The sequence below is a fragment of the Planococcus citri genome, chromosome 5, assembly GCF_950023065.1.
Source record: "Planococcus citri chromosome 5, ihPlaCitr1.1, whole genome shotgun sequence".
Lineage (NCBI taxonomy): Eukaryota > Metazoa > Arthropoda > Insecta > Hemiptera > Pseudococcidae > Planococcus > Planococcus citri.
The window spans coordinates 4,149,241-4,173,303 of record NC_088681.1 but is presented as its reverse complement, the minus strand read 5'-3'; the positions used below and the strand labels follow the sequence as shown (position 1 = coordinate 4,173,303).

Below are 24,063 nucleotides of genomic sequence, written 5' to 3'. Positions count from 1 at the left end.
GATGACGTAGTTGTATTTTTCAGAGAAGATACATAGACGGTAGAGAGGTTCATTTCTGGTAATCGTGATATAGTCATATTAAACAGTCGATGACTTCGAAAGGTACATACATACGTCAGCGTACATATCGAGACCTATCCGTATGTAATCTAGTTTTGAAGTTTTATCTCACAACAACTCGCATATTTCAAACCTATAATGGTAAATTGAGAATATACCTCATTCCAAGGTAACGCATACTCTGTACTAATTGTCTTAAGAGAACTAGGAAAACAATCTTGTACTTTTTTTTTTTTGTAATGAATATTCCCTGCAGGACCTGGAACCAGAAAGCAGCCTAGCTCTTTCGTGGCTCTGCCACGCCTCATTATCTTATCAACAAGGACACCATACTTGCATATGATCGTGAAATATAGCTCTCTATGCATTCCGTAATATATTGTATAGCTTGTTTTAAATACAGGGTGTCCAAAATTTATTTTCGTGATGAGATTCGTGTCTATTTTGGAAGGAAGGGAAGGGAGGAGGGGGGGGGAGAGCGTTAAAATTTTAGACAAAATGTAAAAAAAAATCAAATATTGTGTGACACAACGTTTCAAATATTTTCAAAACCCCTGAACATGAATATCGAGTCATTTTGTCGATTTGGCCGTCTTTAGTGCCTTTTCCCCATTAGCCCCAAAATTTCTTAAAAACTGAAAAAATTGTTTGACATGTGTTTAATTATGTTTTTGGGAGTGTGGAATACGAATATCAACTTATTTTCAATTTTTATAATGTGATTCGTAAAACCATGAGGGATAGGAGCCCCAAAATTTTGGTCAAAATGTGAAAAAAATTCAAATATCGTGTGACATATCATTTCATAAGTTTTCAAGAGTGCTGAACACGAATATTGACTCATTTTTTGATTTGGCTCCCTCCAAAGCCCCCCCCTCTAATTGTCACGAGAAATTTAATAGCTGAAGAAAATTTTGAACCAAATTGAAATTTCTAAAAACCTAAAATCATGCTGATTTAACAAGGTTGACAAAGAACGACCTGGAAATTGAAGTTATTTTTTGATCCGGATCTTCATTCTTCAAGGTACCAAAATTCTTGGTAGGCAGAACCATATTATTAATAAATATTGAAGAATGTAGAAATGCGTAAAATTTTCACTAAATTATGTATTTTTATTTTCGAATTTTCAACGAAATCGATCAACATGCGTCATAAAGATAGGCAACTTCTCGATCAAATTGTATGTATTAATCACGCAAGGGGTAAAAAATGAAATTTTTCATAAAATCCACGTTTCAACGTGATCGACTTCGAATTTACACACCTATTTACGCATGTACGAGTACAAATACCAGAAATATGTAAATAACGCACATAAAACGATGGTAATCGGTAAATTTACAACATTCTTCGTTCAATGATGTAAAATTTGAATCGTGATATATAAAATATTAAACACTACTGGTACTTTACGTGTATTGTATAATGTATATTTACATTTGTTTATATAGAGTGACAGAGAAAGAAGGGGGGGGAAATACAACAATTCGACAAAATGAAACGTATATGCGAGAGATTTGTCATATATGTACGTACGAGTACAAGTCAACACTCCCATAAAAAATAATTCAAATCGTACAGCTCACACGCAAAACAAAAGTGGCTACAACATACTAAGTAAGTATGTATGTACATATTACACTCGCACACCTATAATTTGGCGGCGCTAAATAGGTGCTTGTAAAATTTACGACTGGTGTGATACAAATACAATTTAGAACACTCTTGCATGTGCTCGTTCAAGTACTTTTAGTGTAATTGTCCTCAAACTAAACCAAACCAATGGTGTAGGATGGGATTGGGAAGGAGAGGGGTACATAAAGGGAAAAATTAATATTGCGATTAGCGAATGGGTGCGGTGCTTACAAGTTACAAATCTGTATGGGTAATTAGATTAGATTTGATTTAATGAAGAAGTACAGGAGGTGCAGAAATATATTAGGCACCCTTTGTTACCCATCTAATCCCCCCCCCCTAGTCAGGGACAACTTTTTTCTGAAAGAGGACATGCTAAGAAAATTTTTAAAGTAAACTTGACAAAAAAAAAAGTTGATCCTAATAACAAAAAAAGCGACAATTTTAATTGACAGGCTAGCTCGATTTCCAATATAAGACTCCCACTAAATTTTATGAACTGTACAAAGCTCGTAGATCGAAAGAGAATGTAAAAATTCATCACCAGTCAAAATTTAAAGTGCTAAGGTGTATTTTATCGATTTTTGGTGAATTTAGAAAAAAAATCAAAGTTTTACGAAATTGCCATAGAAAGCTGAAATTTGAAATATGCCTCATTTTTGACCTGTCAAATCGATTGGAAACAGTTTTAAACCGTTTTGGGCGATTACGGAGCCTCCAGAAGATTTCTGAACCTTGAAATTTCATATCATGAAGTTGTAAATCCGAATATCAAGTCGACTGCTGGTGAGTTTACGCCATTTTAGAGCCTCGAGGCACTTTTTGAAAACCTTGGAGCTTCCAGTGAATTTTTGAAGCTTGCAACTCTCACGAAATTTCATCAAATGAAGTTGGAAATCCGAAATTCACGCTGCACTACAATTTAATTAAACGCGCTATTAAGTCGATTTGCTGGTGAGTTCCAGTCATTTTGGAACCTCCAGCGACTTTTTGGAAATTACTGAATCCGCCAGTAAATTTTTGGAACTTGAAATTTCTGCAAATAGAGTTGAAAAGCCAAAATTCATTCCTTAAACTAATTTCAATACGCTATGAAGTCGACTGCAAGTAGATTTCAAGTCGTTTTGGAGCCTCCAGCGACTTTTTGAAAATTCCTACAGCCTCCAGCAGGTTTTTGAAACTTGAAATTTCCATCAAATGAAGTTGAAAATCCGAAATTCACCCTGCACTTCAATCTTGAACACGCTATTAAGTCGACTGCTGGTGAGTTCAAGTCGTTTTGGAGCCTCCAGCCCCTTTTTGAAAATTCTTGGAGCCTCCAGTGGATTTTTCAACTAGGAAAATGGAGTTAGAAAGCCGAAATTTATTCTGTAAGCTAATTTCAATATGCTATGAAGTCGACTGCAAGTAGATTTCAAGTCGTTTTGGAGCCTCCAGCGACTTTTTGGAAATTACTGGAGCCTCCAGCAGATTTTTCAAACTTGAAATTTCCATCAAATGAAGTTGAAAATCCGATTTTCACGCTGCACTTCAACTTGAACACGCTATCAAGTCGACTGCTAGTGAGTTCAAGTCTTTTGGAGCCTCCAGCCACTTTTTGAAAATTCTAGGAGCCTCCAGTGGATTTTTTCAACTAGGAAAATGGAGTTAGAAAGCCGAAATTTATTCTGTTAAGCTAATTTCAATATGCTATGAAGTCGACTGCAAGTAGATTTCAAGTCGTTTTGGAGCCTCCAGCCACTTTTTGAAAATTCTTGGAGCCTCCAGTGGATTTTTCAACTAGGAAAATGGAGTTAGAAAGCCGAAATTTATTCTGTAAGCTAATTTCAATATGCTATGAAGTCGACTGCAAGTAGATTTCAAGTCGTTTTGGAGCCTCCAGGGACTTTTTGGAAATTACTGGCGCCTCCAGCAGATTTTTCAAACTTGAAATTTCCATCAAATGAAGTTGAAAATCCGAAATTCACCGTGCACTTCAACTTGAACACGCTATCAAGTCGACTGCTAGTGAGTTCAAGTCTTTTGGAGCCTCCAGCGACTTTTTGAAAATTCTAGGAGCCTCCAGTGGATTTTTTCAACTAGAAAAATGGAGATGGAAAGCCGAAATTTATTCTGTAAGCTATGTATATTATTGTAGCACTACCCTAAGCTGAAGGATGGAAGAAACCTATGGTATGTGTCCATTCTCAGCATTCAAAACTACTCCAACGTTATCCACTATGTAAGGTGGGACCGAGTGTTCCCACTTTCACACATCAGAAATAATATCCTTTTGGACAATCCTACTCTAGGAGATCTCTTTCTGAGGTAGTTAAGGGTACAGTGGTGCCCGGAGACCTCCTAGGCCTACCCCAAAATGGGAGACGGGTCGGGGGTCGCTCCAAATCCGCGGAAGGGGGGAATGGGCTACATCCTAGGGTGACCACTCCCTCAACCCCGAAGTGGTGGGAGCGATTCTGGGATACTGCCTAGGAGCTCCGGGCCTTTGGCCTGGTGCTGGGGGGGTGGGTCAGCAGTCCCAACCAAAACTGGGGCCCCCCACTCACTGCGGCTCCAGGACCACTGGGTGGCCGAACCGTCCCCTTCCCCTCCTAGTTTTAAGCAAAATTGAAACACTCCTAATCTTGGCTTAGTTTAAGTTGTACATAGTCTTTATAGCTAAATTTTAGTATTAAGTTTGTAATTTAGTATTAGAATATACATCACCCTCCCCTTAAACTTAAGATTGTACTGGTATTATCTCTGCGGAAGGGGCGGGGCTTAGGCCCCGCCCCCTCACCGCAGGGATAAGTAATTATAAGATGTAAATATTATTCAAAATAAACCCTTTTTTTAAAAAAAAAAAAAAAAAAAAAATTTCAATATGCTATGAAGAGGACTGCAAGTAGATTTCAAGTCGTTTTGGAGCCTCCAGCGACTTTTTGGAAATTACTGGAGCCTCCAGGAGATTTTTCAATGTTCGGAATTTCCATAATACATATTTTACTAAACTGAGCAGGAACTCCAAAATTCACTCGGCACTCCAATTTCAACACGCTATCGAGTCAACTGCAGGTGGGTTCAAGTCGTTTTGGAGCCTCCAGCCACTTTTTGAAAATTCTTGGAGCCTCCAGTGAATTTTTCCAACTAGGATAATGGAGTTAAAAAGCCGAAATTTATTCTGTTAAGCTAATTTCAATATGTTATGAAGTCGACTGCAAGTAGATTTCAAGTCATTTTAGAGCCTCCGCGACTTTTTGGAAATTACTGGAGCCTCCAGCAGATTTTTCAAAGTTCCGAATTTCCCTAATATTTTACTAAACTGAGCAGGAACTCCAAAATTCACTCTGCACTCCAATTTCAACACGCTATCGAGTCAACTGCAGGTGTGTTCAAGTCGTTTTGGAGCCTCCAGCGACTTTTTGAAAATTCTCAGAGCCTCCAGCAGATTTTTGAAAGTTGACATTTCCACAAAATTTCATCAAAATGGAGTTTTAGAAAGCCAAAATTCAGTCTGCAAACTAATTTAAGTACATCAAGAAGTCAACTGCAGGTGGTTTCAAGTCATTTTGAAGCTTTCAGCTACTTTTTGCACCATCATGGCTGATATTCGTAAGGTACTGACTCGTTAGTTTTTCAAAATCAGTTTTTTCAGTTAAAAATATACCTATGTATATTTTTTCCCATCGATTTCATGCTTCTTTGAAAATGTGAAAAATTACCCTCCCATCTTCGTTTGTGGTCGAAAGATTAAATTCAGTAAACACCCTATTTTTTACATTAATTCCGAGGTGGATTGCAGGCAGTTTCAATCAATTTTGAAGCCTCCAATGACTTTTTAGAAACTTTTGTTAGGTATTCAAAAAATGCATAGTCCGAATTAACTTCAGCACGTACTGTGCAAAGTGAATTTCGCCTTTTCAACTCCATTTGGTGAAATTTTGTAGAAATCTCAATTTTCAAAAATTTACTGGAGCCTCCAGTAATTTCCAAAAAGTTGCTGGAGGTTCCAAAACGACTTGAAATCGGGTGTTGAAGTTGGAGTGCAGAGTAAATTTTGGATTTCCAACTTCATTCGATAAAATTTTGTAGAAATTTCAAGCTTCAAAAATCTACTGGAGGCTCCAGAACTGCTCAAAACGGTTTAAACCAGTTTCTGGTCAATTTAGCACGTCGAAAATAAAATATATCTCAAATTTCAGCTTTCTAGGTCAACTTGGTGAAATTTGGATTTTTTCCCCCTCATTCATTTGACTTAAATCTGATTTTTAAAAATTCGTCGAAAAATGCACTTTGGCCATTGAAATTTTGGCCGGTGATGAATTTTTTTTTGGATCTATCTTAGTCTAATTCAACAAAATTTCGAGCGAGTGTTATGTTGGAAAGCAAAATCTGCGATTTCTGCCGACCTGTCAATCAAAATGGCCGCCATTTTGTTATCAGGGTCAAGTTTTTTTTAGCAAGTTTGCTTTAAAATATTCCTTATAAAATGTACCATTCGAGAAAAAAGCTGCCCCAGTGGATCGGGAGGTGGGGGGGGGGGGGTTCAATTATTCCTATTGTATGCTGGACTACGAAAACTCCTTGTGTTTTCATTAGGTAAGTAACAACTGTAACAAGGGTGCTCGATACGACTTCCGCACTCCTGCATGAGCTAACGAAGCCAACGAACGAGTATTTTTACTCAGTTACACGTACTGTAAGTGCACATACTCGTACATTGTATTCGTGCTATATAGATAATTCAAACACAGTAGCTATGTAAGCGAGCAACGTGCTGTATATATCTAAATGCTTATACAGTGTCGCGTAATTGTTGACATTGTTGACGGGTAATTTATCAAGGGCAGTAAAGGTGTAGGAGAGGAGGGGTTGTTTTCAGTCAACAAAGTGTACATACGTGATAGAAAATTTTCGCTTACAAGCTTCGATAGCTCGTAACTCGTATCCTATAAGCTTTTACGATCAATGACGACAGGGAGTATATAAAGAGCATAACGAAATCACGTACTGCGTGTGACGATGACATTTTGCTTCGCCTGTAAGAAAAATATCCTTCCTTATAGTACACATATCTTTGAACAGATTTTATTAATGTGGTGACTAGGCTCCGATTTCGTATTACTCGTCGTAATTTTCTACAGAACACGAAACGACGCGGAACGCGTTATCGTTACAGTCGATAGACACATACGAGGAGGGGGGGGGAATTGCCAAAAACTGTTGTTCTGCGGTAAGTATGAATAAAAGTTGATCCGACGACCATCATAAGACCATGGAGCTATGTAGAGATGGAGATGCCCATCCTATGTAGAAAGTAATTGGCTTAATGGTATGGCAAAGTAGTTTATACGTAGATGACGTAGTTGTGACATCATATAAGCGCCGCTGTGCCCATGCCCCTCTAGCCCTATCTTTGTTTTATGTTTATTACGAGAGAACTGCAGAGAACGCGGCTACTAGTCTAAAATCAAGTTAAACCAGTATGTGCGAAATGCTGTCCTAGCAGACGTTAGTTAATCAAAGCGAATGTTAGAAGATCTATAGGAGGTTGAGGTAGTTATTGAACATGGACGTAATTTGTAAAGGCTAAAAAAAATATTGAGTAATGTTGAGCTAATGGGCAGTTTACTCGAATTGACGTCGTTCATTTTGAGTGCATTGTATACCTTTGAAAAGGCTGAAAAATTTCATATTTTTCAGCATGTAGGCCTTGCAAACTGTATACTGCTGGTTTTGGTGGAAGTGAGTTTCATTGTGGAAAGCACGATGAGACGCTTAATCAACGTTAACTTAATTACAACACTGTGCTGGAAATTTTATGTAAGCAGTTGTCGGGTGTGAGGGTAGCATGTTCAACCCTCAACTTGCTACCCTGTACTGTGTTGTTTCGCGACGCTGTTTTCTATCTGTTGTTTAAAAACCTCTGACGCTTCCAAGGAGAAGTGAGGCTCTCCGGAGATGAAATGAAGAAATTGTTTTGCATATACTCTACGAGAGTTGAGCAGTTTACATTTAGGCAGGTACGCCAGTCAGCAGGTTAAATGTTAAGCGTCGTTTTACCTTTGTTAGAATGTTGTCTAGTCGAGTGCATAGTGGCTGATAAAATAGTATAATATCTATCTACTTGTAAGTATGTATACTGGTGGAATAGATGATGGAGGTGAAGAACGAGGCAGGCGTGAGAGTATACGATATATATGCGAGAACGCGTGCCAGCGTATTAGTGAGTTATGTAATTTTTTTCTATATATGTAAACAGCTTCTTGTTTCATATATGTGTATCTAACTATCTATGCTGGTGAGCATACGTCATACATACATAGGCCAGTATATACAGTAGATACTCGTATACCTGTCTCAACTACAAATACGTATCATATAATTTAAACGCGCCAACTCGGACTAGGTTAAAAGGGAATTTTTTCCCTCGGTAATTATTTTACTATCGCAATCGACTCGATAAACGACTGGACATCGATGTATTGGGATTCCCATCAAACGTCTGACGATGTCTGACAATGACATGTTTGGTAGTCTAATGACAATATGAATACTCGTAACCACCCCCCCCCCCATCTTCTGAGACAACTTCTTTCTCAAAAGGAACATTCTAAAGCTCACTTGCCAAAAAAAGATTTTCACAGGTGATAAATGTTTGCCTGATCTTTCGATCTACCTTTGTACGGTTTAAAAAATTTCTTGCAAGTCTTACGTTGGAACACAAAATCTGCGATTTCGGCTGACCTGTCAATCATAATGGCCGCCATTTTGTAAGTAGGGCCACTTTTTTTTTGAGGACCAAGGCTAGAAATGTTCCTTAGGACTCCGCCTTCAGAAAACACTTGTCCAGGAAGATGAGCACTCCGGAGGAGTGCTTTTTACTCTAAAAGAACTGTCAACACTCTTACTCCACTCCTTACTCCCATAATTTTTCATTATTTTAGGAATTTTGACTCTATGGATATTGAGTGATTGATTATATCCATAAATTAAAGGTGTAAGATGGTAAAAGTATATTATCAATAATTGATAAAATAAATAATAATAATATCATTGGCGGTAACTAATGAGAAAAACAGTAAAATAAACAAATAAAAGAATTGAATATACGTGAGTAACAGCAACATTTTGATGTAATTGGTCACAAAATTAGAAAAAAAAGAGGAGTAAGGAGTTTTGATTTGGCAACACTCCAACTCCACTCCTGGGTAATTCTCAAAAATTTGGCAAATTTCAATATTTTTTTTTTTTTTATTTTGAAAATTTTTAAAAACACACTTTTTTGAAATTTTCAAAATTGGACTCATAAATATACATACCCTCGACCTCATTTTTGGTATTTGTCTCAATCAATCCCCCCTGGGGTAGTGGGAGGGAAGGGTTTAAGACTTCTAAAAGACACGACGCGACGAGGAAAAAATTATGCAGGCGAAATATGTGAAAATCTCGAAAAAAAGGGCATTGGAAAATATCATTTGATGAAATATTTTGTATCAATGTAACAGTACACACCCCTTAAATATTTGTATACTTGTTTTCGGACAGAAAGCCCAACATTACCAGGGTGTCTACCAAAATTTAATTTTCAAAAATAGCGACTTTTCGCGACTTTTTTTTGCGACTTTTAGCGACTTTTTTTCAGTTAAAAGTACCTCCCCCCCCCAAAAAAAAAATTTCCAAATCGCCATTAACTAAAAATAAGAAAAGTTTTTAAAATTTGAAGTTTGGACAATTTATAGCGACTTTTTGGTATTTTTGGCGAAAATCGCGACCTTTTCGCGACTTTAGCGCCCTATTTTCAAAATCGCGACTTTTCGCGACTTTTAACGTTATAGCGACCTGGTAGACACCCTGATTACCTCAAAAATATTGAGACACGACTATGGAAGTTGAATTTGAGACATGTACATATTTCACATGAGTTTCAATTTTTGACGAGCTAAATTAATTCACATTCCACTTTTGAAATGTGGATAGCATTCTTATTAATCATTTGAATCAGTGTGATCATTTATCCACGTTAAAAAATATTTGTAAAATGGTAAAAAAAAAAATCTGAAAAATGAACACGGCGATGGACATAAAGTCGGGGACAGACTTTGAACCCCCTTTAAAGGTATTTAATAAACGTTTTGAGTTCAACTGATAGCCTCAAAATGTAGAAAATTTCCCCTAGAACAATTTTGTATCCTTCAGTTTTTTTGATAAAATGCATATTTGTATCATAAAAACGGGATTGAAAAAAAACGTGTGCTGGGACAGGACATGACTATAGGAACTTTTGGTCATTCATGCGATTCCAGGCGGGGAGGGGGAAGGAGTCCAAACAGATTTAAATAGTTAAATAGATGCCCCAGTGGTATTGAATCAAGTTCTGAAAACAAAATTCACATATCTTGTATACTTTTGAAGAAATTGCTAGAAATTGTCTTGGGACAGAAATTTGCCAAATTTTTGAGAATTACCCTCCTACTCCTTTCAAAAAATCTCACTCCTTGCACTCCTTACTCCTACTCTTACTCCACTCTTGCAACACTGATAAATTCGCTAAATATGCAATAAACATCGATACCTAATCAATATTCGATAATCAATCAATCAATTATTGAGGTTGTCAGGTCTGGAGTTCTGGCTTGGCTGGAACTTGGATGGAAAGATCAGAAATCTGTGAATAATCTCTTCAATAAATAAAACTCAAAACTCAAAGACCTCCGCCTCAGGTCCCACCATCTCAGTGATGACCAACCATGGGGTTGCTTTGGACCCGAGTGGGAGATGTTGACCCTTGGTTCACCCATCAGTGCCAGCATAATGGAATGATCCTTAATGGTCAACTAGCAACATCGTACTAAAGACGCCCTAGGCACCAAACCCAGATTTATCCGCGAGGACCACATCGTTGCCAGTATGGCTCGTCGCCATTGACTTTTTAGATATAGACTGCTAGCAGCCCATAACTTGAACATTGCAAGTCAAGGGTTGTGATCTGCGGCTGCGTATGCGCCAGCTCTGTTGTGACATTATACCAAACTGGTATGGATACATGGGGGTGTGGGAGGTATAACATCATCACCTGGTATGATGTCATTTTTCAGATTCCGGCATGTGCAGAAGCCAAACCTCAACTAACTGATGAACTATGTTCAAGACTGTTAAGTCAATGCTCGTCACACATACCGCATAGTAGTACCCCTTTGAGTCCCCCACAGGGTCATGACTCACTGACAAGGCTTACAATGCGCCTAATAAAAGCTAACACTGTTCTAAAGCAAAATCACTGTCCTAATCCTAATTAAATTAATATCTTGGTGCTTTGCACACATACTAGGGTGATAATGAAATACACAGGGAAAAAATTTTCTCATTATTTTTTTTACAGTACACCTGAAAAATGTGCTATAAGGTATCAAAAACTGATCCCCAAAGTTTCATCCCTCCAACTTGATTTTAACCCATGCCGCAATGGCTCCGAAGTTTGGAACTTAACGTCCGAGCGCGACCTTACAAGTCTCACGGCGACGCGTGGTGGTGAAATTGTTGAGTACGCGCTACATGTACAAACTGCAATAGACTAACAATAAGGACACACCACATTTTTTTATGGTGATAATTTGATGTGTTTTTTTTTCGTCACAAGCTAACTCTTAAAACATTTGTTAAATTATATTTTTGGCAAAAAAACCTGATTTTTCTATTTTATTTTGCTGTGGAAAAAGATCGAGCCTTTAACGCACGTTTTTGTGCGTGGGATTAGTTTCTAGCTAGTATATAAGGTAAATGTTGGCCATTGGACATGGATGGTGAGTGAAGAAATATTGGATAAGTATAATAAGTGAATTTTATATCATTGTAACCTTCTGGTATGAAGAAACCTACAAAGACTAGAACAGAATTGCGTTAGAATATCAATTTTTTCTCAGGGCAGAAAAAAATTAAAAAGTAGTGTTTTTTTGTAGAAAATATAATTTTAAAAGTGTTTAAGAGTTAGCTTGTGATGAATAAAAAACATCAACATTACCAACAGAAAAATAAATACAGGGTATCCTTACTCTATTGCAATTCGTACATGTAGCGTGTACTCAACGATTTCTCCACCACGCGCCACCGTGAGACTTGTAACTCAGTTGTAAGGTCACGCTTGGACGTTACGTTCCAAACTTTGGAGCCATTGCGGCACGGGTTAAAATTAAGTTAGAGGGATGAAACTTTGGGAATCATTTTTTGACACCTCATTTCAGGTGTGCTGTATTCAAAAATCCAAAATTTTTTTTCCATTGTCACCCTAACGCATACTGTACCAAAATATCATGCAACCAAGTAAATAAGGCCTATAATAAACAAGTATTCATGAATCAGTGTACTCACAATCAGTAAGATAACTTATGTATTCACGTAATATTTCAACTCGTAATTGTGATCATCAGTATAGTGTCAGTGGAATAGGTAATAGGTATATCTTCAGTAACCACCCAGGGAAAATAGCAGCAACAAGCACAGGCACTTCACCGCAGCACAAACTTAAAACGACTGAGATCTCTATGCTCAGCCAAACTCTTTGCTGGTACATTTTTACTCACTAGGTATAAGTGAGAACTTCTACCTGTCTCCCATGATCACTAAGATAACCCCTCAATAAACGCATCTCGATGCATTCAAATATTTGTGCATCATAAAAATGAATTGCAACCACTTTTTTTAAACAAAGTTGGCAAGTACTAAAATAGACTTTTTGAAATTTTCCAAAAAAAAGGGGGGCCTTTCCAAAGCATTTTAGTCAAAACTGCCAGAAATTCTGCCAAAATATCAAAAAATTTTCACCCAAAATTTGTCGAATTTTCGAGAGCTCTTGTCCTCACCTCGCTCGGGGCTCATTCCCATTTTTAAAAACATTATAATTTCCTTAAAACTGAAAATGCTAAAACCACGAAATTCAGCTAGTGTGAACTGCAATTGAAACGACATTTCGATACGAAAAATTTCAAATCGACGATTGGAAAAGTCTATAAGCCAAGTCATCTCATAAGAAAGCATCGACGAGACAAATTACTTACTCGTATAATTTTCCACAATTCGTCGCGATTATGCCATTAAAACAGCACAAAAAAAAGACCTTACAGAAAGAAAACTTTAATTTGAAAAATTTATCAGCACTCAACCGAGCAATAATTATCGAAGAACTAAAACGGTTTTTAAATTTTTCATTCGCTATTTAGCTATTAGGCCTACGCAATAAACTGAACTACTTCAATTGTAAAAACCACTTGCGTATCAGACACAATGATAAAAGAAGCAAAACTTTTCGAAAATTTGAAAGGTTTTCAAAAAAAAAAAAAAACAAAAAAAAAACGCAAACATGCAATCAACTTTTTAGCAATTGGTTTTATTGGTAGGCACGTCGAATGTGGGAATTATAAAGTTTGCTGGGTGCGGTAGGAGTATCGTATATATGGTGTATTTCAAATAAGTATACATTTTCGACCTTTAGTTTAGTCCAACTTTTTTCTGTTTATTTACACTGGTGTAGTCAAGAGGGGACGAGAGGGGAGGTTTGTTTTTATTTGTATTTTTTTTCAACGTCCTTTTTTTGTTTCTGTCTTTATTAACCCTGCTACGACGACGATGACGACGATGAAACAAAGGGGTTGTCACACCATATTATTGACGAGTTCGTATTTCGATAACTTTTATTTTACTCGTATATTATAGAAATAGGACAGAGTGGTGACGATGACGTAAATGGTATACAGGTGGTAGTGAGAAATATGTACCACCGAAGTTTCAGTGTACTCGTAGACAATGCTAGATTATAAATATTTCAGTCCTTCAAACTTCTTCCTCCTCTCTTCTATGGATCAGTTTAGGGTCCAAATTGAAATATTTTCCATTTCCGGTGGTAATATTTTGATAGACGTGTATAATCGACTCGTTATTTATAAGTTCTAATTTATTAATAGAGAAAAAATAAATGCATCGTATTCCGGTTAAAATAACGATTTTTTCACCAACTAATTCTAATCAATTTTACCGAATTCGTTGATTTTTTTTGAGAACTTTTGAATAAAGTAAATGACTGTTTTTCTGAGAATCGAAAATCTACGTATAAATTTCAACTTAACGATCATTCGATGACAATTCTCTATCCAGAAAAATCGACGAATAAGACAGAATTCCAATTTTTATTAAAATTTATTTTATTCATACTTACGACGAGTACTTGAAAGAAGAGCGAGAATACGTGATTCTATATACGTAAATATTTTCATTCAGTAAAAGATTATCATTTTTCTACGAAATCTGAACAATGAACTCGATGATCGTCGCATATCTTTGAAACGAATCGATTAAAAACGACTCAACAGGTTTTAGGGAAATCACAATCGTGTAACTTCTTATTATCATACGAGTTATATCGAATTGACCTCCAATTTCATCGTCGAGAAAAAGGCCTTAACTTAATTGAGAAAATCTCGTACCCCAATCTGAGAAATTATAAAAGCGACGAATATTTTCGACGAATTGGTTTCAAGAGAATTTTCAAATTGAACTACGAACATAAAATTGACTGTGAATTGTACGAATTTTTTGACATAATAAGTACTATTAACTTACAGAAGTCTCATATGCCTCAAAACAGAGTGTTTATTTCCAATTCATAAATCAAAGGTTTTTGAAAAGGACCAATTTTTTTGTAGTTTTCCATTTAGGAGCACTCGATCTCGTAGTGACTTGATTGATCGATTACACGCTATTTTTCCAAAACTATATTTCTCCAGCGATTTCATCATCGAAAATTTGGAAAATTCGCTATAATTGCTGGAAAAATCTTCGGTTTTGAACCGGCAGAAACTGATTTTGAAAAAATTGATCTGTGATTGATCGAAGTGGCTTACAAAGCACCAATCAAAGAATTTTAAAAATGTGGCTGAAGGTTCCTGAATACGAATACCAACCCTCACATCCCTTCTGTGCCCTAAAAGAGGGGGGGTCAAAATTTTGAAAACTCGTGAAAAATCGAGTAATATATCGATTGGTATGTTTTCGAGATCGCTGAGTACGAATATGAACTTGTTTTTTGGTTCCAACCCCTCAAAGCCTTTCTATGCTCCCAAAGGGGGAGGGGGGGAGGTCAAAATTTTGAAAAATTGAGTGATACATTGAATGGTATGTTTTCGATGTCGCTGAGTACGAATATAAACTTATTTTTTGAGTCCAACCCCTCAAAGCCTTCCTATGTTCCAAAGGGGGGGGGGGGAGGGGAGGGTCAAAATTTTGAAAAATTGTAAAAAGTCGAGTGATTTATCGAATGGTATGTTTTCGAGGTCGTTGAGTACGAATATGAACTTATTTTTTCGGTCCAATCCCTCGAAGCCATTTTGTGCCCCAAATGGTTGAAGAGGGGGTCAAATTTTGAAAAATCGTGAAAAGTCGAGTGATATATCGAATGGTATGTTTTCGAGGTCATTGAGTACGAATATGAACTTGTTTTTTGGTTCCAACCCCTCACAGCCCTTCTGTACCCCAAAGGGGGGGGGGTCAAAATTTTGAAAAATTGTGAAAAATCGAGTGATATATCGAATGGAAAGTTTTCGAGGTCGTTGAGTACGAATATGGACTTATTTTTTCGGTCCAATCCCTCAAAGCCTTTCTGTACCGCAAAAGAGGCGGGGGGTCAAAATTTCGAAAAATCGTGAAAAGTCGAGTGATATATCGAATGGTATGTTTTCGAGGTCGTTGAGTACGAATATGGACTTATTTTTTCGGTCCAATCCCTCAAAGCCTTTCTGTACCCCCAAAAGAGGCGGGGAGGGGGGGGGGTCAAAATTTCAAAAAATCGTGAAAAGTCGAGTGATATATCGAATGGTATGTTTTCGAGGTCGTTGAGTACGAATATGAACTTATTTTTTCGGTCCGATCCCTCAAAGCCCTTCTTTGCCTCAAATGGGGAGGGAGGTCAAATTTTGAAAAATCGTTAAAATTCGAGTGATATATCGAATGGCATGTTTTCGAGGTCGCAGAGTACGAATATGAGTTTATTTCTTGGGTCCAACCCCTCAAAGCCCTTCTGTGCCCAGGGGGGGGGGTTCAAAATTCTGAAAATGATGAAAAATCGAGTGATATATCGAATTGCATGTTTTAGAGATCGCTGAGTACGAATTTGAACTTATTTTCTGGGTCCAATCCCTCAAAGCCCTTGTATGCCCCTTGAGGGGAGGGGGGGTCAATATTATGAAAAATCGTAAAAAGTCGAGTGATATATCGAATGCTATGTTTTCGAGGTCGCTGAGTACGAATATGAACTTATTTTTCGGGTCCAACTCCTCGATACCCCACTGTGCCCCAAACAAGGGGCCAACATTTCGAAAAATTGTGAAAAGTTGAGACTAAAACCAATGCAATTGTTCTAAAAATACCTAAAACACTGGAAAAGGCAGTTCTCGATTGAATTTCGTCACAAAAACCACGCTCTGCTACCATTTGACGAAAACTCACGCTCGTTTCGATTCCTATCTGGAGTAATTTCACCAGTAAGGATTTTCCTAGATTTTACCTTCATTGACAAACGACTCACTGTCAACTTCGGCGAACAACTCGCATTACGTACTCGCGTATACCGATGAAATCACTGTTATAAACGCGATGTTATTTTTCTCTTTTCTTATCACACATTGTGAACTAGACAGCACACGTGACTTGGGGTCATTTGACGCGTCGAACATCTTCCAAAGATGAGGAGATCATTTCGACGATTACAGCGAAGAGCTTTAAAACAATTCTGTGTTTGGTTTTATCTTCATAATACTCTTACATAATGTCCAGTATCCGTTGTGAGTCGTCTACTCGCACTCGCAGTCACGCAATGTTATATATTACACGTACACCAAACCAAATCCTTCTCTCATGAACACACGAGTGAGGTCGTTATTGTCGTATATATCGAATGGACCTGTCAATAAAAACAATCGAACGACGACGAATAAAAACCCTCGTAACCTCGAACCACGATGAGGAATAATTAATGGAAGAAGAAAAAAACCTGCGCAGCTTCTTTATTCTCTATACTCACTAGCAAAGTAAATTGAAACGTTTTTCTTCTGTCTCTAAGTCAGCGTATCGTGAATTTCATAATACTGTATACTCGTACTCGAACTTGAGAGCATGGTAAATTCCCTTTTAAGAAAAAATAATCGTTGCTTTGCGAATTGCCGTGATAGTTGCCACATGTGAATAAGAAAAAAAAAACTGTCTTCATTACAATACCCGTTAATTAGTGTACCTATAGTACAGTACATAATTTCGATAGTGTTGTTTTCTTCTACATACACTGCAGATACACACGTATACTATGTATTTATATGCATATTACTGCTCGTGCTGCTTATCGTGATCATTATCCAGTATCAGTGTAATTTTTACACATATTTTGCCCCCTTTTCCACTGCTCACTGTACCGGCTACCGGTCTACCTCCCTATCTCCGTTCCCTTCATTCATATTGCCTGTACGAGTATGTGTGCCCTGTGTACCTATAATAAAGGTACTCTCGATACTTTTATTATGTCTCCGACAATCGTTTCTTTACAATTTTTATTACCTCGTCCTGCTGCGCCTTCATCTCACCATCAGTAGTACATTTTGCAACATTAATATCTACTCTCGTGTATTTACAGAATTCGTTTCTGCTCGAGTGTTCGTAGTAGTAGTAGTACGAGTATAATTATACCGCGAATAAAAAGACGAGATAAGATTTTCCAACAATTATTTGCACCTCTCGATGCGTTGGCGCAGGCTGCTCTTGTATAGCTTCGCTTTTCTCTAATACGACGAGTACGTGCAAAATTTTCTCCTCTATCATCTGGAAACTTTTTCCAATGCTGTGCTGCTATAGTCCTCGTCGTTATTAAAGCAATGTATTAAACGGCCGAGACAAATTAACGCGTATTCGTTTTCATATAATAGTTGGTAAAACTTCGTTATAACTTTAATTTCGTGATGCAGAGAAGCCATGCATTCGACAGAAATGCTGAGTAAATTCGTATTTTTTTTCTCAACGAAGAGTTTTGGGGTGAAATGGGGCATGTGGTGTTTTGAGGAATTCGAGATTAGGATTTAAAAAATATTATGACATGATGTCAAAAAGATTGTCAGATTCTTCATTTGTGCTGCTGTCATTCGAAAAGAATTCAAAGTTTGGTGAAAATTAAACAATTTTTGCAAGAATTGTTTCAGTACAGATGAATTTTTCCAAAACATGGCATCTTGATGGTTTTTCACTAAGTATCTAAGTAGTCTAAAGGTAAGATCATCTAAGACGCCTATGAACACGAATGGAAAACCTGATAACATAAATCTCATCCAAAAACCGATTGATTTTCGATAAAAACTGAAACCGAAACTTCGATTGGAAAAACCTTCACTCAAAACTTAGAATTAAACTAAAAAAAGTCCAGTTTTTGTGAAGGTTTTTATTCCAGAAAATTTCCAACGAATACTAATCACTGCATTTTGCCTAAAAATAAATAGTTACGTTTTGTTAGGTTGTGACAATTTTTTTTTCTAATACTTCATTAGCTCCTCCAAAACGTGCTAGGCAATTCTCTGTAAGATTTTCAATTATCCTTCCTCAACTTTTACATGTTTTTCTGCTCATTTCGATGGATTTTAATTATGGGAAAAACCAAAAAACTGATGAAACTGCAGAACAATTAAGGTAAAAATTGTTTTAAAAAGCCTACAAAATAGTTTAACATCGTATAATTTATGGAAGGTAAAAGCTTCGAAAAATCATTGAAATCGATCAAAATCATAAAAAAGTACCTAACAAAATGTTGGTGGAATTTGAAAAAATTGGAACTTTTATTAATTTTACTGTTTTTTGTGGGTTTTTATGTTATTTTGACATCAATTCTCAACACTTTTTCATGTAACTTTGGCCTTTTAAGTACTAAAATTCATTTTATTACTTTTTGGTAATTTTGATCGATTTTCACGGTTGGTTTGGGTAGGGGGGGGGGGGGGAGACTATGATATCGTAACTAGAGCTAGGATTTTTATGCAGAAAGATTGAGAAAATAATATGAAATTTTTTATGCAATTTTTTTTACCTAAATTATGCAAAAAATATGCTAAAATTTGAGTCTGAGTGACGTATTCCTGAAAATTATTTTCAAGCTGAAAAACACGAAAACTGCTAATTCAAGACAAATTGAACTTATAGTGATCGAAAAATAAATTATTTTTCCTTTCAAGAAATAGGCAAAGAAAGTCATTTACAAATTCATAATTTATGAAAATAAAAATGAAATGGGTGCTTCGATGCTCCGGGAAAAATTTTTTTGATAACATTTTAGCAGTGTTATGATTTTTTGAACCAAAAAAATATTCAAAATTTCCGTTTTTGTAAAAATTTTGCAAGTAAGTAAATATGCAAAAAAAAAAAAAAAAGAAAAAGCCCAAATGTACAAAAATATGCAAAATATGCAGAATGCATAATTTTAATTATATTAGGCTCGTTTGTTATGAAATTTCATGATTCGTGGAGATTTTATCAAATGAGCATGCACTTTTTCTAGTCCATGGAAAATGGTCACTTTTTGGCAATTTTTATTGATTTTCATGGTTATTTTGAAATTTGCTACATCCTGCCACATATACCACCAGAACAGGTAGGCTTTGTGCCAGGAAGAGGCACAAGAGAACAAATCCTAAATGTACGCCAAGTGATTGTAAAGGCAAGAGAATTCAACAAGCCAGTGTACAAGGGTCATTTCAAAATTAATGCACAGGGCGCCCTGGAGGAAACCCTAATTCACTTAATAATCCCAGAGAGTACACATTTTGTAGCCTGAAGTCTCAGGAACACGATGGTATATTCAGTTTTTCGATTCGACTTGAAGAAAAAAAGTTGAACGCATGCAAAGTGTCAGAGCACCGAGCTGCGTGAGCGCTCATTTTGTAGTCTAAAGTCTCAGGAACACGGTGGTGCATTCAATTCTTTTGCTTAGGCATTTGACAATGTGAAGTGGAAGATCCTCTGGCAAAACCTCAAAAAGCTTGGAGTACCAGGGCACCTTGTCAGTCTTTTGGAGAGTCTGTATGAGGACAATGTGGCACAGGTGAGAGTTGAAGGAGATCTTACCAATCATTTCCATACAGCAAAGGGAGTAAGACAGGGATGCATACGAAGCCCAATTCTCTTCAATGCATATGGAGAATGGGTAATGAGAACTGTCCTAGAGGATTGGGAAAAGGGGGTCAGAATTGGAGGAAAGACATTGTCAAACTTAAGATATGCAGATGACACAACCCTGCTTGCAGAGACACCAGATGCGATGAAGGAAATGCTCCGGAAAATCGAAGACGTCAGCAATGAGGCAGGCCTGAGGGTCAACAAAGGAAAAACAAAAATACAGTAAAAGCTCGTTATAACGCTCTTCAAGGGACCGGAGAAAAAGAGCATTATAAGCCGAAGCGCGTTATAACTGAAAGCCTCATTTTAACGCTGATTAATGTTATACCGCAAATTCTCGTTTTAAAGCGAAAAAAGCACTATACCAGAAGTGGAAACGTGAACTTTATTTTGAATTTTAACCACTGTTCCAGTTGGAAATAGAAAAATCTGACATTTTACTTTGATTTTGAGGTCTGCTATAATAATATAAATGATTTTTTGGCAAAATTTTGCCATAAAAGTTCTTTTTTGTTTTTTTAAAAATCAAAACTACAAAAATTGCAAAAAAAACTGTTGTTGCGGCCAAAATTGTCAGAAAAAATATAATTTTTTACACATGAATAAGCTGTTTTTTAGCAAAAAATTGGGTTCTTGTTGTTAAAATTATGAAAAAAAATGTGATTTTTCCTGAATTTTAGAGCGTTAAAACGCGATTTATAATCGCTCATGAGCGTTATATCACGATTAATTTTACATTGGTTTAAATGGGGGATGTCAAGGGACTGGAAGAAATCGGAGTTATAACGAAATCAGCGTTATAACAAGCTTTTACTGTAATGATAATTGATAGGGAGCAAAAGAACAGACCTGAAATATTGGAGATTGATGGTATAGAGGTTGTACAGGACTTTGTGTACCTACCTTGGTTCATTAATAATGAATCAGGGAAGCTCAGGTGAAGAAATCAGGAGAAGGTTGGCTATAGCAAAGAAAGCAATGGGAAAGCTCAACTGGGTATGGAAAAGCCACAACATTACGAAGGCCACAAAGCTGAGAATAGTAAAAACACTAGTCTTCTCCATTTCCTGTATGCATCAAAGTGCTGGACAATACACAAGGCAGACCAAGATAAAATTGACGCAATTGAAATGTACTGCTACAGATGCATGCTAAGGATATCATGAGTCCAGAAAAGAACAAATGCGTCAATACTTCAACAACTGGGCGTAAAGGGAAGGCTAAGCACAGTCATCAGGAGACGAATACTACGCTACTTCGGACACATCATGAGACAAGACAACTTGAAAAAATTGACAGTCCAAGGCCACATAGAAGGCAAGAGAGGAAGGGGAAGATCACCCACCAGATACACGGACTTGATCAAGAAAACTGCCAAAATGTCACTGGGAGAATGCACGAGAAAGGCCGAGGACAGAGATAGCTGGAGGGAACTGATATTTATCACAGATTTTTATTCAGTTTAGTAAGTTTTTATTCAATTTAAGATGTTATTAAGAATTTTACCCAATTTTTAATTGAGGAGCTCATTGCAAAAGTAGCCCTTGTCACATGAACTTTTAGACACGTTTTACTCGATTGCACCTATTGCCAACTGCGGAGATCATGTTGTAATGATGAAATGACCGTCAAGTTAGTCTACCCTGAGTAGCCCTGAGAGGAATTGCTTTATAGAGTTTACATTCATGATACTGGGTACGCTCAAGGGAGAGCTTTGGAGATTGCATAGGTTCATGTGACAAGGGCTACTTTTGCAATGAGCTCCTCAATTAACCACCAGTATATTTTTCAAATCAACCTTTCAGGGAAAGAAAGCGAATCTCTGAATTTTCAGGCATTGGTAATTTTTTTATAAAACCACTAAACTCAGTTAATGGCTGATATCTTGAGATTGTTCAAGCTCAGACCAAATCTGTTTGCAAAGCTTTAAAGAGAATAGATTGAGGATTAAAAATCATGTAGTAAGAATCTGAAACGCTCAAAATTGAACTTGCATTGTAAAAACTCAAATTTCCACGAAAAATATCTTCAAAAGTTGAATGAAACCGATTTTTAAAATGGTTCCTCAGTACCCCAGCAGTGACACAATTTTGATTACAATCCCCCCCCCCCCTCAAAAGCGAAGTTGCACACCGACTGTTATTAATTCGAAGGTGCTGAGTTCAAAAATTTGCTTACTTTTTGGATTCAACTCCTCTAAACTGCCCCTTCCTCGCCAGTTTTCTAAACATGATGAAAATTTAAAATTGAAATGACATGTGGTCCATCGTAGAGGAGGTTTTTAAGGGTGCTGAGGTCAAATATTAATTCATTTGTTGGATACGACCCTTAACTGCCCCCACTATACAACATTTTTTTGAGAAAAAAACACAACAATAAATTGCAAAATTTGGTGATGCTCTTCTAGGTCCCATTATTCTAAAAAAAAAACAATGTGGTGCGAGGGGTTGATTCCCCAAAGAAAAAGGAGATTAATTGAAAATGTGGCTCCTTTTTTTTCAACACATTTATCAAATTTAAACTTGCTTAGAAACGCATTCTGGAGAAATTTATTGAAAACCACTGGAGGAAAATTACCTTTAGCTGGATTTTCCAGATGGGTGGGTGATGAGAGGAGGGGGGGGGGGGGATTTGAAGAATGGAGAAATTTTCGAGTACTGTTTGAAATTTAATACTTTTGACAACGCTCAAGGACGTTAAGTAAAGTGAAGTGAATTAATTTCTTCAATTTTTCTTTCAAATGCGAAGTTATATAAATTGACAAAAAAGAGTAAATTCGTGAAATTTTCACCTTTCAAGGAAAAAATTTCATTTTCTCATAACCTTTGAAATTTTTTAAATTGAGAATACGAAAAAAGTTCCCCAATTTTTTTTACTGATTTTTACCACATCTCTGAAGCACGTTTTTATGGGCCTACAAACTGGCAAAAGTTCCAAATTTGTATCATTTGTATGTAGTTTTAAAGTTAACGTTACCCTAACTTGACGATATTCCTATTTTTTTCGAAACTTTGGGCATCCCTGCAGCACCTGTTTTGAGAACTGCGGTTTGCGCTATTCGTCATCTACGTATCATCGGAGTCTACCCGCAGAAAAAATATTAAAAAATTATCGATTCCGAGTGCAATGACCTCATGATCCGATAGGCTTTCAATGGAAGAAGAAGAACCAATTTTGGAGTTCGATGATCCAAAATTTGAGAAATTTGAGTCTCAGAAACAGTATTATCTATAAATGGCATAAAAATTAGTCATTTTGACGTGATTGTAGTAGAAATTAGCCCAGAAACGATGTTATACAATTCAAAAATATCTCCATCTAATACTAAAATTAGTAAAAAAAAATAACGAATGGTGATTCAATATTACCTGTCCTAAATTCTGGAACCCGTGAGTCGAGGCGACATGATCAGCATCAGCATGTCCGGTCGGCACATGGACGGCAAATTGATTCATATAAATAAGCGGTTGTCTTTTGGCCACGCATACGCATACGCACAAAAACAAATACACTTTGAGTACGTCGAATAAGTACTCCAGCACATAGTTCCGTCGAGGAACACATCGATAAGCAAAACGCATCGTATTCCGAATTTACGTTAATAAAATAAAAAAACTCTAATAAATTAAAATACAATAATAATAATATAACCGCAGCACGAACACCGTCGAAGAAGAAAAAAAAAGGGGGGCACGAGAGATGGCAAGACCAAGACGATAGATATAAAATAATAAAAAATAAAAATAAAACCCTCGACGATCGATTAAGTAGAAAGTTTACGTATAATCATGACGATATTGGCAAACTGATTTCGCGCCATATCCGTAATTCGATCGCGACATTAAAAAATAATTTTCTAATCGGCAGCTCTGATGTGGAAAAAAAATACTGGCAGTGGAATGAAAAAAATTTAAGTAGGTCTGCGTTCAATTTTATTCCAGTCTGTTGACTTATTTTGATGATGGTTTAAGTAGAAGTGTCTTTATAGTATATGTACTTTGGAGTGGAAAAATTGTGATGTTCGCGAAATATTTACAGGTTTTGTTCGAAAATTAGCAGCTTGTTGTTCTTCGATGTCTTTCGTCTGGTCAACTTGGTTTAAGATGGAATAGTTTTGACGTAGAATCCACTCGCGTATTTATCCAATTTGATGTACGATCGGTTGCAATCTGCAATTTAAAAAAAAAAAAAAGGCAT

The 24,063-nt window shown here is 36.7% G+C and overlaps 1 protein-coding gene across 1 annotated transcript in view; it reads right to left on the bottom strand.

Moving 5' to 3' along the window:
* Fur2 (furin-like protease 2) overlaps positions 1 to 24,063 on the bottom strand; it is a 337,566-nt gene that overhangs the window by 311,803 nt on the left and 1,700 nt on the right. Inside the window, exon 2 of the mRNA XM_065368067.1 lies at positions 23,235 to 24,035. Coding sequence (XP_065224139.1) covers positions 23,235 to 23,447 — 213 coding nt within the window. The 5' untranslated portion in view covers positions 23,448 to 24,035. The remainder of the gene's footprint in view (positions 1 to 23,234; positions 24,036 to 24,063) is intronic.